The 16553-nt window shown below is 44.0% G+C and overlaps 1 protein-coding gene across 1 annotated transcript; it reads right to left on the reverse strand.

The window, feature by feature from the left end:
- Positions 1–4318: 4318 nt before the first annotated feature.
- LOC139402709 (sodium-dependent neutral amino acid transporter B(0)AT1-like) lies at positions 4319–14870 on the reverse strand. The gene is made up of 12 exons (XM_071146607.1): positions 14553–14870; positions 12824–12964; positions 10994–11131; positions 9912–10093; positions 9502–9612; positions 9305–9417; positions 9002–9130; positions 8260–8416; positions 7967–8168; positions 7555–7714; positions 6064–6226; positions 4319–4531 (listed from the first exon to the last, which is right to left on the reverse strand). The coding sequence occupies exons 1-12, from the start codon at positions 14752–14754 to the stop codon at positions 4319–4321; spliced, it is 1911 nt and encodes a 636-aa protein (XP_071002708.1). The 5' UTR covers positions 14755–14870.
- Between the last annotated feature and the right edge of the window lie 1683 nt (positions 14871–16553).

The following is a 16553-nucleotide window of genomic DNA, read 5'->3' on the forward strand; positions in this document are numbered from 1 at the left end:
CTGGTTGCTCTGCCATTTCCTGGTTGCTCTGCCATTTCCTGGTTGCTCTGCCATTTCCTGGTTGCTCTGCCATTTCCTGGTTGCTCTGCCATTTCCTGGTCGCTCTGCCATTTCCTGGTCGCTCTGCCATTTCCCGGTCGCTCTGCCATTTCCTGGTTGCTCTGCCATTTCCTGGTTGCTGCATTTTTATATATTTTTTCGTTCTTACTAATTTCAGTTTATGACAAAACAAGTCGTTTAAAGAATCATTGTATCTATTCTATTATTATATATATATATATATTATATAACCATCTAATCTAATGTGAAATATGTTTTCCATAAAGAAATATTAAATAATTAAATACTTTCAGCTGTTGGAAGTTGGTGAACAAAACCGAAAGTAAAAAAAGACGCATTAACAACATTTTAAAGAACGGAATGCGTAGAATTAGCGCACATAGAACATATCTACTACTGCTTCTTAGACTTGTTTTCAATGAAAATGACAGATCTGTAACCCACATTTCTATGTTAATTTGGTCACGGTCTCCCAAAAACGTTACATATTGCAGCTTTGAAATCAAAATCAAAAATCAGATCAAATGTATTTATATAGCCCTTCGTACATCAGCTGATATCTCAAAGTGCTGTACAGAAACCCAGCCTAAAACCCCAAACAGCAAGCAATGCAGGTGTAGAAGCACGATGGCTAGGAAAAACTCCCTAGAAAGACCAGAACCTAGGAAGAAACCTAGAGAGGAACCAGGCTATGAGGGGTGGCCAGTCCTCTTCTGGCAATGCCGGGTGGAGATTATAACAGAACATGGCCAAGATGTTCAAATGTTCATAAATAACCAGCATGGTCAAATAATAATAATCACAGGCAGAACAGTTGAAACTGGAGCAGCAGCACGGCCAGGTGGACTGGGGACAGCAAAGGCACGCTGACTGCAGAAATATCCACGTGAGCCGTTGTGTTGTTGTCTGTCGAACTGCTTTGCTTTATCTTGGCCAGGTCGCAGTTGTAAATGAGAACTGGTTCTCACCTGGCCTACCTGGTTATATATAGGTGAAATAACTAAATAAATCCCTGAGCTACAGTCTGACTCTAGGCTCCGCCCACTGTGACGCGCAGCAAATGATGAGGAAGCTCATGTCCATCCTCGGACTCAAGTGCCACGCCCTCTTCCTGGACTTTAAAGTCAGTCGGGCTCTGCTATTGGCTATGACCACCTGTCAATCAACTGTCTGTCCACTCTCTCCACGGCCTACATGAAATGTGTGACCACAAACAGCCACAGTAAACAAAGGAGAGGGACTTTAGCCTCTCTGTCTGAAAGAAACCCAGATAGACACACCAGCAGATTGATGGTTAACTAGCTAACCACTAACATAGTTTATAGATACTGTAATAAATCTTAGCAGCTATGATATAGTAATGGTCATTTCTCTATGGTTAATGTTTTCCTGGGTTTTATGAATGAATTTTTGTAGGGATTACATTTTATCTGTAACGGAATCAATCATTTATTTTCTTGTTCACCTTTATTCCAAGAGTGGACACATTCCATTTCATTCAGTAACCTCCTTTACTTCTAATCAGCGATACTTTCTGTGGTTTTGGGGCATTAGGTTCCATGCCTATGCCCAGAGTTTGCCCTTTGGTCAGAATGTGGACTGAAACCACGCTTACTTCCTCAATCTGATCTGGGACATGTCAGAGTACACCAACCTACTAGTCAAACTCTGAAACAAAGGCAAGCCTGAGCTTTTTGTTACATAATATAGGACTCTCCATACTTCTGTCGTTTTAGCTTCCATCTGCCTTTCACATCCTCCATCTCTATCCACTCATTGTCACTGTTGTCTTCATTAGCTAAATGTGCTGATGACTGTGCTGATAATGAAAGTATCTTTCTCACTGGTGCCCCTTGCCCAGGTCTGTCTTTAGGCTGTGAAAGGCTCTCCATCGTGATTTCACAGTCTACGCCAACTCATCTACAGAGCTCCGTTTGCGTTTTGCGTTCCCATATTTCAGCTGCACAAATACGTCTCCTTTGAGTAGAACCTAACAGGTGTTCCCTCCAGTATGAGACAGTAGAACTAATGTACTGGTTGAATTCACTTCTCAATTCATTTTACACATACAGTGGCAATGCAGAAGGATTCATAGCCCTTGGCGGTTTTTCTATTTTGTTGCATCGCAACCTATAATTTAAATAGATTTTCATTTGGATTTCATGTAATGGACATACACAAAAAAATTACAAATTGGTGAAGTGAAATGAAATAAATAATTTGTTTCAGAAAATTGTAAATAATTAAAAAAGGAAATGTGGTGTGTGTATATGTATTCACCCCCTTTGCTGTGAAGCCCCTAAATAATATCTGGTGCAACCAATTACCTTCAGGAGTCACATAATTGGTTAAATAAAGTCCACCTGTGTGCAATCTAAGTGTCACATGATCTGTCACATGATCTGTCACATGATCTCAGTATATATACACCTGTTCTGAAAGGCCCCAGAGTCTGCAACACCACTAAGCAAGGGGCACCATGAAGACCAAGGAGCTCTCCAAACAAGTCAGGGACAAAGTTGTGGAGAAGTACAGATCAGGGTTGGGGTATAAAAAAGTATCTGAAACTTTGAAAATCCCACAGAGCACCATTAAATCCATTATTAAAAAATGGAAAGAATATGGCACCACAACAAACCTGCCAAAAGATGGCCCCCGAAACTCACAGACCAGGCAAGGAGGGCGTTAATCATAGAAGCAACAAGGAGATCAAAGATAACTCTGAAGGAGCTGCAAAGGTCCACAGCAGAGATTGGAGTATGTGTCCATAGGACCATTTTAAGCCACACACTCCACAGAGCTGGGCTTTACGGAAGAGTGGTCAGAAAAAAAGCAAACACATTTGGTGTTCGCCAAAAGGCATGTGGGAGACTCCCCAATCATATGGAAGAAGGTATTCTGGTCAGATGTAGTTTTTTGGAAGATGCTTTGTCTGTCACAAACCCAACACCTCTCATCACCCAAATAACACCATCCCCACAGTGAAGCATGGTGGTGGCAGCATCATGCTATGGGGGACGTTCTTCATCGGCCGGAACTGGGGAAATGGTCTGAATTGAAGGAATGATGGATGGTGCTAAATACAGGGAAATTATTGAGGGAAAACTGTTTCAGTCTTCCTGAGATTTGAGACTGGGACGGAGGTTCACCTTCCAGCAGGACAATGACCCTAAGCATACTGCTAAAGCAACACTCAAGTGGTTTAAGGGGAAACATTTAAATGTCTTGGAATGGCCTAGTCAAAGCCCAGACCTCAATCCAATTGAGAATCTGTGGTATGACCTAAAGATTGATGTACACCACCAGAACCCAACCAACTTGAAAGAGCTGGATCAGTTTTGCATTGAAGGATGGGCAAAAGTCCCTGTGGCTAGATGTGCCAAGCTTATAGAGACATACCCCAAGAGACTTGCAAAAGATGTCTCTACAAAGTATTGACTTTGGGGGGGGGGGGGGGGCGGGGGGGGGGGACGACAGTTATGCATGCTCAAGTTGTCAGTTTTTTTGTCTTATTTCTTGTTTGCTTCACAATAAAAAAGTATTTTACATCTTCAAAGTGGTAGGCATGTTGTGTAAATCAAATGATACAAACCACCAAAATATCAATTTTAATTCCAGGTTGTAAAGGCAACAAAATAGGAAAAAAGCCAAGGGGGGTGAATACTTTCGCAAGCCACTGTATGTTTACATTGCCAAAGCAAGTAAAATGCAGAGCATTCGGAAAGTATTCAGACCCCTTGACTTTTTCCACATTTTGTTAAGTTACAGCTGTCAGAGTCTATCTAAAAGATAGCGAAGGAGTCAGGTGCAGGACACACATAAGAGTAACAATCACTGATTTACTCAATCCAAAACGTAACAAAATCCCGTTCCAAACAAGGACAAAACAGGACTCAAAATACATCACACCGGAATACAACGAAAGACAATCACACACAAAACAGAAAGGGAAACCAGAGGGTTAAATAAGGAACATAATTTTGAGATGGGAACCAGGTGTGTAAAGAGACAAAACAAAAGGAAAAATGAAACATGGATCGGTGGCGGCTAGAAAGCCGGTGACGTCGACCGCCGAACGCCGCCCGAACAAGGAGAGGGAACAACTTCGGTGGAAGTCGTGAAAGTAACCACCCCCCCACCCCGTTGACACGCGGCTCCAGCAGCGTGCCGACACCGACCTCGGGGACGAATCCCCCGAGCTGACAAGGTAAAAACAACTTTTCATTGAAAACCAGAACTGAAGGTGAACCTGTTACTTTTAGTCCATCGGTTTTTCTATCATCTGTATTTTAGCAGAGACAGAGTTGATGGTGTCTTCTCTGAAGCCGTTGTCTTTCTGGCAGCAGCGGTTGTAGGTGAATTTGAATATGGCGACTCCAGGGACAGCCAGACTGGGAATGCCAGCCAAAATAAATATGATGAAGTAGATCCAGTCGGGATACTGACGGTCTGCCAGAGTAGGGAACTCCTCCTAGAACCAGATGAAGGAAATCAGGGAACAACAAAATAACGTATTATTTTATTAAATTAACTTGGTTTATCCTCAATAGTGTTTTCATTTGTTGATAATTGATTCATCTTGGATAATCCAGAACTAAAGTTTTGCGTAATTAGTTTAGATTCTGGATTAAGTTCCGGGTCCATACTGTGTTAAGAGAACCGGAACGAACTCTTCAATACGGGCCATTCTACTGCCATTGCTTGTCTATGGAGATCGCATGACGGCGGGCTCGATTTTATACACCCGTCAGCAATGGGTGTGGCTGAAATGGACGAATCCACTCATTTGATTGGGTGTCCACATACGGCTATATATCCTGTATAATGTATCAACTTCAAAAAACTGTTGACAACTTTAGATACATTTCCAATCTAGATACTAAAGAGTTGTTGTGGCATAAGAGCAACAAATGGTTTAAACTTCAACAAGTGAAAGTCTTTACTTAGAATAAGGGAGAAAATGCATACAAGTCCATGTCTGCATCATCTATGGGCCCTGGTCTAAAGTAGTGCACTACTACCCTATAGACCCTGGTCTAAAGTAGGGCACTACTACCCTATAGACCCTGGTCTAAAGTAGGGCACTACTACCCTATAGACCCTGGTCTAAAGTAGGGCACTACTACCCTATAGACCCTGGTCTAAAGTAGGGCACTACTACCCTATAGACCCTGGTCTAAAGTAGGGCACTACTACCCTATAGACCCTGGTCTAAAGTAGTGCACTACTACCCTATAGACCCTGGTCTAAAGTAGTGCACTACTACCCTATAGACCCTGGTCTAAAGTAGGGCACTACTACCCTATAGACCCTGGTCTAAAGTAGTGAACTACAACCCTATAGACCCTGGTCTAAAGTAGGGCACTACTACCCTATAGACCCTGGTCTAAAGTAGTGCACTACTACCCTATAGACCCTGGTCTAAAGTAGTGCACTACTACCCTATAGACCCTGGTCTAAAGTAGGGCACTACTACCCTATAGACCCTGGTCTAAAGTAGGGCACTACTACCCTATAGACCCTGGTCTAAAGTAGTGCACTACTACCCTATAGACCCTGGTCTAAAGTAGTGCACTACTACCCTATAGACCCTGGTCTAAAGTAGGGCACTACTACCCTATAGACCCTGGTCTAAAGTAGGGCACTACTACCCTATAGACCCTGGTCTAAAGTAGGGCACTACTACCCTATAGACCCTGGTCTAAAGTAGTGCACTACTACCCTATAGACCCTGGTCTAAAGTAGTGCACTACTACCCTATAGACCCTGGTCTAAAGTAGTGCACTACTACCCTATAGACCCTGGTCTAAAGTAGTGCACTACTACCCTATAGTGGTCTAAAGTAGTGCACTACTACCCTATAGACCTTGGTCTAAAGTAGTGCACTACTACCCTATAGACCCTGGTCTAAAGTAGTGCCCTACACAGCGAATATGGTGCCATTTGGGATGCAGATATGATATCAACAACATTCATGAACTATTTCCTGTCAACAAGGCTTACCGCTTCCTGGTCCCATACGAGGTAGGTCAGCTCTCCGCTGACCTGGGTGACGAAGTAGAAGATGAAAATCACCAGCATGATGACTGGACTGACGAACCTCCAGGTCACCTGCCAGAACAGGTTGGGCTTGTGTCCAATCATGAACTCTATGTCTGCGTTAAACCTGTCGGAGAAGGAGAGTGAATTAACTGGGATTTCGATGTTCCAATGGCTGGTTATCAGAGTGAAAGTTCCCCATGATATCCAATGAAGAGGAATATGCACACTGTGATACATGTTTGATGTAACCCAACAGGTCTAATGAAGACCTAAGGTGTACTCAGGCGCGCAACATTCACTGGGGACATGTCCCCCCCACATCCTGAAATTGCATTTTTGAGGCTTCTAATGTTAATATGCATGAAACCAAGGCTTTTACGGTTACAGAAGTTAACAAATGAGAGCACCTGGGGAGTGGGAGTGGAGCTAGGCACTGCAGGGCCTGGATTAACCTCTACATCACCAGAGGAACAGAGAGTAAAAGGAGCAGGTTTCTGGGCACGAAAGCATAGGTTCAAGGCATAGTGTACAGACAAAGATAAGGTAGGATGTGAGTACATTGGAGGTAAACTTAGGCATTGAGTAATGAAGAGAGAGATATAGTCTCTAGAGACTTTTAAACCAGGTGATGTCATCGCATATGTAGGAGGTGGAACAACATGGTTGGTTAAGGCAAATTGAGCAGGGCTAGAGGCTCTACAGTGAAATAAGACAGTAAAATAAACCCACTACAATAAGACAGTATTAGGTCCAGTGAGTGGTTGGGCTGACTGGGGACAAGGCGATTCAGACAGTTAGCAGGCCGATGCTAACACGCTAACAGTTAGTAGGCCGGGGCTAAACAAGCTAGCAGTTAGCAGACCGGGGCTGGCAAGCTTGCAGTTAGTAGACCAGGGCTAGCAAGTTAGCCTTTGGGGGACGTTGCGATGGCGGTAAGTCTGTTTTTGCCTCTTCGTAAGGTGACGTCGTTACACCAGTTGTGGAATTAGTAGGGTTCCAAGTAGCTCTAGGTAGCTAGCAGGCCTAGCAGGTTAGCAGAATGGGCCTTCAGCGGGCGTCGCGCCTGAGGGGCCTGTTGGAATCCTCGGGCAGATTATGTCAGTATTCCAGTCGTAGAGGATCGGTGGGGTTCTGTGCCCCGTACCGGCAGTAGAAGGGGACCGGATATTGTAGCCCAGGAGTGAGCCGGAAGATGGGTCTAGCATGGGCTAGCCCCAGGCTAGTTGGTGCTAGCTCCGGGACGAAAACGTTAGCCAGGAGTAGTCAACCCGGGTTGCGGTTAGCTAGCTATGATGATCCAGATGAAAAAATATTAAGAATACCCCTTGAATGAGTAGGTGTGTCCAAACGTTTGACATCTACAGTACATCTCCATGTAAGCTTTGACAATTAGGTATTTTCTATTCTATTCAGTTCTATTTTATTTCGTGGTGTTTCAGTATCTGGACTCACCTGTCGATCCCGTAGATGTAAACAACAGACACCATTTCACAGAAGGCGATGACTAGGAGAGGGATGGAGCCGGCAAAGCCGTCGAACAGAGCCAGCCAGTAGTTACCAGACCGCTGGGTGAATATGAGAGCGACCGTGAAGCAAACGATACAAGTGACGCCTGAAAGAAGACGAAACAAAGACATTTGTTTAAACGGCGACAGCCAAGGTTCTTTCATTGGTGCTCAACCTCATTGGATGTTCAGAGGGATACTCCCTTAAAGGTGCGTGCGCAGAGAGGTTAAAGGTCAACAACAAGCTTGTGATCTCAACCCCTGAACAACTGGGATGTTGGAGACAATGCCTTGGTTTGAAGACATTTTGATTTAGTGCTGTTTAGAAGAAGAAATGTCAGCTTCTGTGTGTCACTAACCTGTTAAGACTTCTTTGGGCCACTTGGGGAAGATGTTGAGATCCTGAAGGGGCACCACGACCCCCTCTATGTTCCCAAACATGGTGGACAGTCCCAGACAGAAGAGCATAATGAAGAACAGGATGGACCAGAGAGGAGAGACAGGCATCTTGGTGATGGCTTCTGTGAACACGATGAAGGCCAGACCAGTTCCCTCCACACCCTACAGGGAACACAGTACGGGCATAAGAAAGTTCTGGTGTCCCTTAGAGTAAATGATGTGTCTTGGATTGGACATGGTGTAATTTCACTACCTGACTGAGAAACTGCTGTAGATCACAGGTCTTCAGGTTTAATCCCTGGATGATATCTGGCGATGTGCTGTTGAAATGTTGAAGAACTTCCTCATAGTTGTTCTCAGTGAGGAAGTGCTCAGGGAGATCAAATGCATTCACAAGGGCCATGGTGTTACTAGGAAGAGAACACATTCAGCAGGGCCATGATGTCACAAGGAAGAGAACACATTCAGCAGGGCCATGATGTCACAAGGAAGAGAACACATTCAGCAGGGCCATGATGTCACAAGGAAGAGAACACATTCAGCAGGGCCATGATGTCACAAGGAAGAGAACACATTCAGCAGGGCCATGATGTCACAAGGAAGAGAACACATTCAGCAGGGCCATGATGTCACAAGGAAGAGAACACATTCAGCAGGGTCATGATGTCACAAGGAAGAGAACACATTCTGCAGGGCCATGATGTCACAAGGAAGAGAACACATTCAGCAGGGCCATGATGTCCACAAGGAAGAGAACACATTCAGCAGGGCCATGATGTCACAAGGAAGAGAACACATTTAGCAGGGCCATGATGTCACAAGGAAGAGAACATATAGAAGTAAACACCAAACTCATTAGATTATCTTCCTGTAATCCCTAATTATTAAATCCAATTTTGACATAAACTTGACAGTGTTGTCAACAAATATGAGTTCAATCTACATTGAATTTGATTGAAAATATGGATTCAACCAAGACGGAACTAGGAATTTACCCATCCGAGCAGTCGTCAAACTTCTCCGTGGCCCTGAAGCCTATGATGGAGTAGATGACGGTAGCAGAGTAGACGGAGGTGGCTCCGTTGATGATGGAGATGATGACAGCATCCTGTTCACAGTTGTTGCTGGAGAAACAGACAATGGAAGAAAATGACTGAAATTATTTGAAGAGATTAAAAGACAAGATCCTAATAATGTCTATGAGCATCTGTGATTTACTCTCTGCACGGATGAGGATTCAGTCGCAATAAAAGTAAAAATTTTTTTAAAAAAAAACATTTTAATAAGGAGTTGCTTACTGTACAGAGTTGTAGCTGGAGAATGAGATGAGACCTCCGAAGGCCAAGGAGAAAGAGTAGAACACCTGTGCCCCTGCATCCAGCCAGGTAGACGGGTTCATCAACTCATTCACCTGGAGAAATAGAAAACAGTTAGACCTAAAGAAATCAGCCTTTGTGTTGATTTTAGTGGCACGACAACGTTAATGCGTACGTACGTCGGGCGTGAAGAGGAACTTGACTCCATCCAGAGAACCTTTGAGAGTCAGTCCTCGGATCAGGAAGATGGTGAGCACCAAGTAGGGCAGAGTGGATGTTATGTACACAGCCTGACGAGAAGGAGAGAGAGATTCTAAAACTGTTACACAAACTGAATCCAGAACCACTTATGAAATGAGACAGAGAGAGAAAGAGAAAGAGAGACAGAGAGAGAGAGAGAGAGAGACAGAGAGAAAGAGACAGAGAGAAAGAGACAGAGAGAGAGACAGAGAGAGAAAGAGAGAGAGAGAGAGATACAGAGAAACATCAGCAATAAGACAACTGGCACCCATTCCCAAGGCAAGCCATTATTTTTTACTGAAATTTGACCTCCCTCATAAACAGGGAGAGAGTGAATCTGAGCTGGTACCTTGCCAGTAGTCTCAATCCCCCTGATACAGCAGACATAGAGTAAGGTCCAGGCAGACACCAGGGCTAGCACCATCCACCACTGAAGGCCTCCAGATAAATCTATGGCCGTAGAGGTGTTCAGTGTCTCTCTGTACCAGAAGTAATCCACTGAGGAGCTCCGTGCGCATTCTGACACCAGACCTGCAGGGGGCCGATATTCAAACTGTTTCTGTCTGGATCTAAGAATGATAACAGCTAAGATGAAAATGAGATAGAAGTTGGGTCGGTCTAAATTCTCAATGTTTGTCTAGCTAGCGATCTTACTGCCAATGTATTCAGCATGATACAGAATGAAAAAGCATGATTCAGCATAGATGAGACGAGTCAAAAACACCTCAAAACAACATGGTATTAATAACAGCTACCTACGATTCCCCCTCAAGGCAGCTTCTTGTCATTGTTGCTAGCTTAGTTATACGTAGCTATATATATATCATATATATTTATTCATATAGTTATAAGCTAGTTGCTAGCTATCCATCTTAAATAATAACACACAGACACATCTTCCCCATGGACGTGTGTGCATCGTTTTCGTGACGACGTCAGTTAACCCGTGAGCTGAGCCTGCTTGCTATCATGCTGTTATTAGGCTAGCTAGCTAAGTTTAGATATCTTTTTTGGGGTCCAGGTTTTGATGATACTGTAGTGAATTCACGGGGGGGTCGCCCTGACCGGGACTCTGTCAAGCCAACACCTCAAACCTTTACGCCTAGAGGTCTGAACATCGTAACCGAGGTAGCTGGGTAACCGAGGTAGCTAGGTAACTGAGGTAGCTAGGTAACTGAGGTAGCTGGGTAACTGAGGTAGCTAGGTAAACGAGGTAGCTGGGTAACTGAGGTATCTAGGTAACCGAGGTAGCTGGGTAACCGAGGTAGCTGGGTAACTGAGGTAGCTAGGTAACCGAGGTAGCTAGGTAACCGAGGTAGCTGGGTAACCGAGGTAGCTGGGTAACCGAGGTAGCTAGGTAACCGAGGTAGCTACGTATTGAGTTAAGGTCGCTACCAATACCAACTGTTACTCATGAAGGAAATTCTGTACCTGTCTTGTTTGCATTGAGGGGACACTGACTCCAAGGCAAGGGGTCCTGGAAGGAGTTGAAGAGGTACCACATGATCCAGGCCATGATGGTGTTGTAGTACATCCCAACCAGGAATGATACCAACATGGAGGCAATACCTGTTTCAGAACCAATGTTATTTACATTCCCTGTACATTCCAGTGAATTATAAGCATATTAAAGTGTATTCAAGTATGCTATGTCTAAGTATATACAGTATACAGAGTATCAGTCAAAAGTTTGGACACACATACTCATTCAAGGGTTTTTCTTTATTACAACAAAAAAACTGTTTTGTACATTGTAGAATAATAGTGAATACATCAAGACTATAAAATAACACAGATGGAATCATGTAGTAACCAAAAAAGTGTTGAACAAATCAAAATATATTTTTGATTTTTCAAAGTAGCCACCCTTTGCCTTGATGACAGCTTTGCACACTCTTGGCATTCTCTCAACCAGCTTCATGAGGAATGCTTTTCCAAAACTATGGAAAGTGTTTCCACATATGCAGAACACTTGTTGGCTGCTTTTCCTTCACTCTGCGGTTCAACTCATCCCAAACCATCTCAAGTGGGTTGAGGTCGGGTGATTGTGGAGGCAGCACTCCATCACTCTCCTTCTTGATCAAACAACTCTTAAGGAGCCTGGAGGTGTGTTTTGGGTCATTGTTAAAAAAATGAATGATAGTTCCACTATGCGCAAACCAGATGGGATGGCATATCGCTGCAGAATGCTTTGGTAGCCATGCTGGTTAAGTGCGCCTTGAATTCAAAATAAATCACAGACAGTGTCACCAGCAAAGCACCCCCACACCATCACACCTCCTCCTCCATGCTTCACAGTGGGAACCACACATGCGGAGATCATCCGTTCACCTACTCTGCATCTCACAAAGGCACGGCGGTTCGAACCAAAACTCTCAAATTTGGACTCATCAGACCAAAGGACAGATTTCTACCGGTCTAATGTCCATTGCTCTTGTTTCTTGGCCCAAGCAAGTCTCTTTTTGTTATTGGTGCCCTTTAATAGTGGTTTCTTTGCAGCAATTATGGCGGTCCTCATGAGAGCCAGTTTCATCATAGGACTTCATGGTTTTTGTGACTGCACTTGAAGAAACTTTCACATTTCTTGGAACTTTCCGGATTGACTGACCTTCATGTCCTAAAGTAATAATGGACTGTCATTTCTCTTTGCTTATTTGAGCTGTTCTTGCCATAATATGGACTTGGTCTTTTACCATATAGGGCTATCTTCTGTATACCACACCTACCTTTTCACCACACAACTGATTGGCTCAAAGCATTAAGAAGGAAAGAAATTCTACAAATGGAATTCTACAACTTTGCACAGCTGTTAATTGAAATGCATTCCAGATGACTACCTCATTCAGCTGGTTGAGAGAATGCCAAGAGTGTGTAAAGTTGTCATCAAGGCAAATGGTGGCTACTTTGAAGATTCTCAAATAAACTTTGATTTGATTTGAAATGTAAAATATACGTTGATTTGTTTATCACTTTTTTGGTTACTACATGATTCCATATGTGTTATTTCATAGTTTGGATAGCTTCACTATTATTCTACAATATAGAAAATAGTACAAATATAGCAAAACTCTTGAACGAGTCGCTGTTTCCAAACTTTTGACTGGTACTGTATGTTTAAGTATGCTATACATAATACATAATATGGCAAAACATAAAAACATAGCTACTTATAACCATATTCCTGAAGCCACAAGGGTTTTGTCAGACATGATCACAGGAATTCCACACAGATAGCGTAATCAGGAATGGTCTGTCACCCACCAATGCCAGTGAGGTAAGGGTTGACAGAGCCCCACACCCCGACACTGCCGCTCCTGAGGCGCTGTCCAATGGCAAACTCCAGGTGCAGCAGTGGAATCCCCTCCAGAACCAGCAGGATCAGGAACGGGATCATAAACGCTCCTGGGAACACAGGATCAGGAATGGCATCATAAACGCTCCTGGGAACACAGGATCAGGAATGGAATCATAAAATGCTCCTGGGAACACAGGATCAGGAATGGAATCATAAACGCTCCTGGGAACACAGGATCAGGAATGGAATCACAAAACGCTCCTGGGAACACAGGATCAGGAATGGGATCATAAACGCTCTTGGGAACACAGGATCAGGAATGGGATCATAAACGCTCTTGGGAACACAGGATCAGGAATGGGATAATAAAACGCTCCTGGGAACACAAGATCAGGAATGGAATCATAAAACGCTCTTGGGAACACAGGATCAGGAATGGAATCATAAACGCTCCTGGGAACACAGGATCAAGAATGGAATCATAAACGCTCCTGGGAACACAGGATCAGGAATGGAATCATAAACGCTCCTGGGAACACAGGATCAGGAATGGAATCATAAACGCTCCTGGGAACACAAGATCAGGAATGGAATCATAAAACGCTCCTGGGAACACAAGATCAGGAATGGAATCATAAAACGCTCCTGGGAACACAAGATCAGGAATGGGATCATAAAACGCTCCTGGGAACACAAGATCAGGAATGGGATCATTAAACGCTCCTGGGAACACAAGATCAGGAATGGGATCATTAAACGCTCCTGGGAACACAAGATCAGGAATGGGATCATAAAACGCTCCTGGGAACACAAGATCAGGAATGGGATCATAAAACGCTCCTGGGAACACAAGATCAGGAATGGGATAATTAAATGCTCCTGGGAACACAAGATCAGGAATGGGATCATAAAACGCTCCTGGGAACACAAGATCAGGAATGGAATCATAAAACGCTCCTGGGAACACAAGATCAGGAATGGGATCATTAAACGCTCCTGGGAACACAAGATCAGGAATGGGATCATAAATGCTCCTGAGAACACAAGATTGGAATTGGAATCTCTTGTTGGTTGTTTTGATCAGTTGACAAATCAACAATAGTCTACTGAACACATTTCCAATATTGCAACAGTAGCAGGTGTATTATTGTGTTATACAAGTCTTAGTGTTGAAGATGTTCAGATAATCACAATTTCAAATTAACTCTCCAGTGAAAAATCCCTCTTTTAAAGTTCTCATATATCTTATTTTTTTTAACCTTTATTTAACTAAGCAGGTCAGTTAAGAACAAATTCTTATTTTCAACGACGGCCTAGGAACAGTGGGTTAACTGCCTGTTCAGGGGCAGAACGACAGATTTGTACCTTGTCCAGCTCGGGGGTTTGAACTTGCAACCTTCCGGTTACTAGTCCAACCACTAGGCTACCCTGCTGCCCCAGTTACTTTAAAGTGTTATTACCCAAATAATGTTGTTGACTCGTCCTACATTTGACATTTTAGTTATTTAGTAGACGCTCTCATCCAGAGCAACTAGGTTTAAGTGCCTTGCTCAATGTAATGTTTTGCAATCTCACTGTAGTTTGTAGTTTTCCCTATTTAATTTCTACTGTGAAAAAATACGTATCTCAAAATCCTTTTCATTAATTTACAAAAATGTTGCATACAATCAAACCCACTCCCTCTTTCTCCCCTACCTCCTCCATGGCTCTGACACAGGTAAGGGAACCTCCACACGTTCCCCAGCCCCACACAGAAGCCCACACAGGTCAGCATGTACTGGGTCTTGTTGTCCCATTTGGGCCTGTCCCCAGCCTCCTCTTTCTCCATCCTCTCCAGCTCCTTATGAGACGGGATCCGGTCATCCAGACCTGGGTTGGGCAGCTTGGGGAATCTCATGGCAACCGGCTGGATAGTGAAGTCTTCCTCACCCAATGAAGATACAGTTCTCCGTCTCTCTCTCTCTCTTGTTCTCCGTCTCTCTCTCTAGTTCTCTTTCTCTTTCAGCTGCTGGCTTTTTTGTTCACCCAGAAAGGGTCTCAGGATGGTTGTAAACAACAAAAGGAACTGAATGGCCTCTCTACTGTCAGCTGGTTGACTGCCGAGTGTATCTAGCCTCTCTACTGTCAGCTGGTTGACTGTTGCGTGTGTCCTGCCTACCTTGTGTGGCCTTTACCCTCTAAATGTCTTATTTCAAGGGGGACTGTCACAGCAATTCTGCTGAACTTTGGTTTCACAGTGGCTTCAGTTATCTGAGGATTGATCTGAGCCAGTGAGATATTATACACATCGTCAGCAGGTTGTGTCGGCTAAAAGGTCAGCCATCTTTATAATGGTTAAAACATCACGGGAAGAGCAGTCGCGTAATTGGCATTGTTTTTCCAGACGGAAGCGAGGGTCCACATCCAAAATGGCAGCCTATTCCTTATTGGAACGCTCTAGAACAATAGAACGCTCTAGAACAATAGAATGCTCTAGAACAATTGAACGCTCTAGAACAATAGAATGCTCTAGAACAATAGAACGCAGAAAGGAATGTGGTCTAGCTCAGAACGCTCTAGAACAATAGTACGCTCTAGAACAATAGAACGCAGAAAGGAATGTGGTCTAGCTCAGAACGTTCTAGAACAATAGTACGCTCTAGAACAATAGAACGCTCTAGAACAATAGAACGCAGAAAGGAATGTGGTCTACCTCAGAACGCTCTAGAACAATAGAACACAGAAAGGAATGTGGTCTAGCTCAGAACGCTCTAGAACAATAGAACGCAGAAAGGAATTGGTCTAGCTCAGAACGCTCTAGAACAATAGAACGCTCTAGAACAATAGAACGCAGAAAGGAATGTGGTCTAGCTCACCCGCGACTTAAAGGTCACTGATGCTGTGTTCTCATTTACCAACGTGTTGACACATTCTTCCCATCAACACTCATCTTTCCATGTACATAGTAGTACGGAGTGGCAAATGTGGACTAATGAAGCCTGTTCTATTTACACGATCTGTACAGTCTACTTCTAGTTTAAAGGTCCCGGACAGTCATTTTGATTCCCATGTAAAATAGCCTTTTGAGTAACTAAAATATCACCTGTAATATAGAGGGGGTGGGGGGGAGTTTGAACATTTTTGAAAAAGTACATTTTCTCTCAGGACTAACTACCAGGAAGTTTGAAAAGACAGGCTGAGTGGGCAGGGAGCTTCATGAGCTCGTCTTTGACTGACAGCTCTTTGAAACACCTACGTCAAGAAACTTGGATGCAGTTAGCAGCGTTGCAGTTAGCAGTTAGCAGCGTTGCAGTTAGCAGCGTTGCAGTTAGCAGCGATGCAGTTAGCAGCGTTGCAGTTAGCAGCGATGCCGTTAGCAGCGTTGCAGTTAGCAGCGTTGCAGTTAGCAGCGTTGCAGTTAGCAGCGATGCAGTTAGCAGCGTTGCAGTTAGCAGCGATGCCGTTAGCAGCGTTGCAGTTAGCAGCGTTGCAGTTAGCAGCGATGCAGTTAGCAGCGTTGCAATTAGCAGCGATGCAGTTAGCAGCGATGCAGTTAGCAGCGATGCCGTTAGCAGCGTTGCCGTTAGCAGCCTTGCAGTTAGCAGCTTTGCAGTTATCCGCGTTGCAGTTAGCAGCGATGCAGTTAGCAGCGATGCAGTTAGCAGCGTTGCAGTTAGCAGCGTTGCAGTTAGCAGCGATGCAGTTAGCAGCGATGCA

Source organism: Oncorhynchus clarkii, unplaced genomic scaffold (genome assembly GCF_045791955.1).
Source record: "Oncorhynchus clarkii lewisi isolate Uvic-CL-2024 unplaced genomic scaffold, UVic_Ocla_1.0 unplaced_contig_11549_pilon_pilon, whole genome shotgun sequence".
Lineage (NCBI taxonomy): Eukaryota > Metazoa > Chordata > Actinopteri > Salmoniformes > Salmonidae > Oncorhynchus > Oncorhynchus clarkii.

Bases quoted from the DNA above. Each gene is read 5' to 3' on its own strand.
- LOC139402709 (XM_071146607.1), bottom strand. From the start codon at position 14,754: ATGAGATTCCCCAAGCTGCCCAACCCAGGTCTGGATGACCGGATCCCG. The intron at 8,417-9,001 runs GTAAATTCCTAG...TTCTCTTCCTAG, and splicing joins TTTGACGACTGCTCGGATGG to TAACACCATGGCCCTTGTGA. The intron at 6,227-7,554 runs GTGAGTCCAGAT...CTTCTCCGACAG, and splicing joins TACATCTACGGGATCGACAG to GTTTAACGCAGACATAGAGT.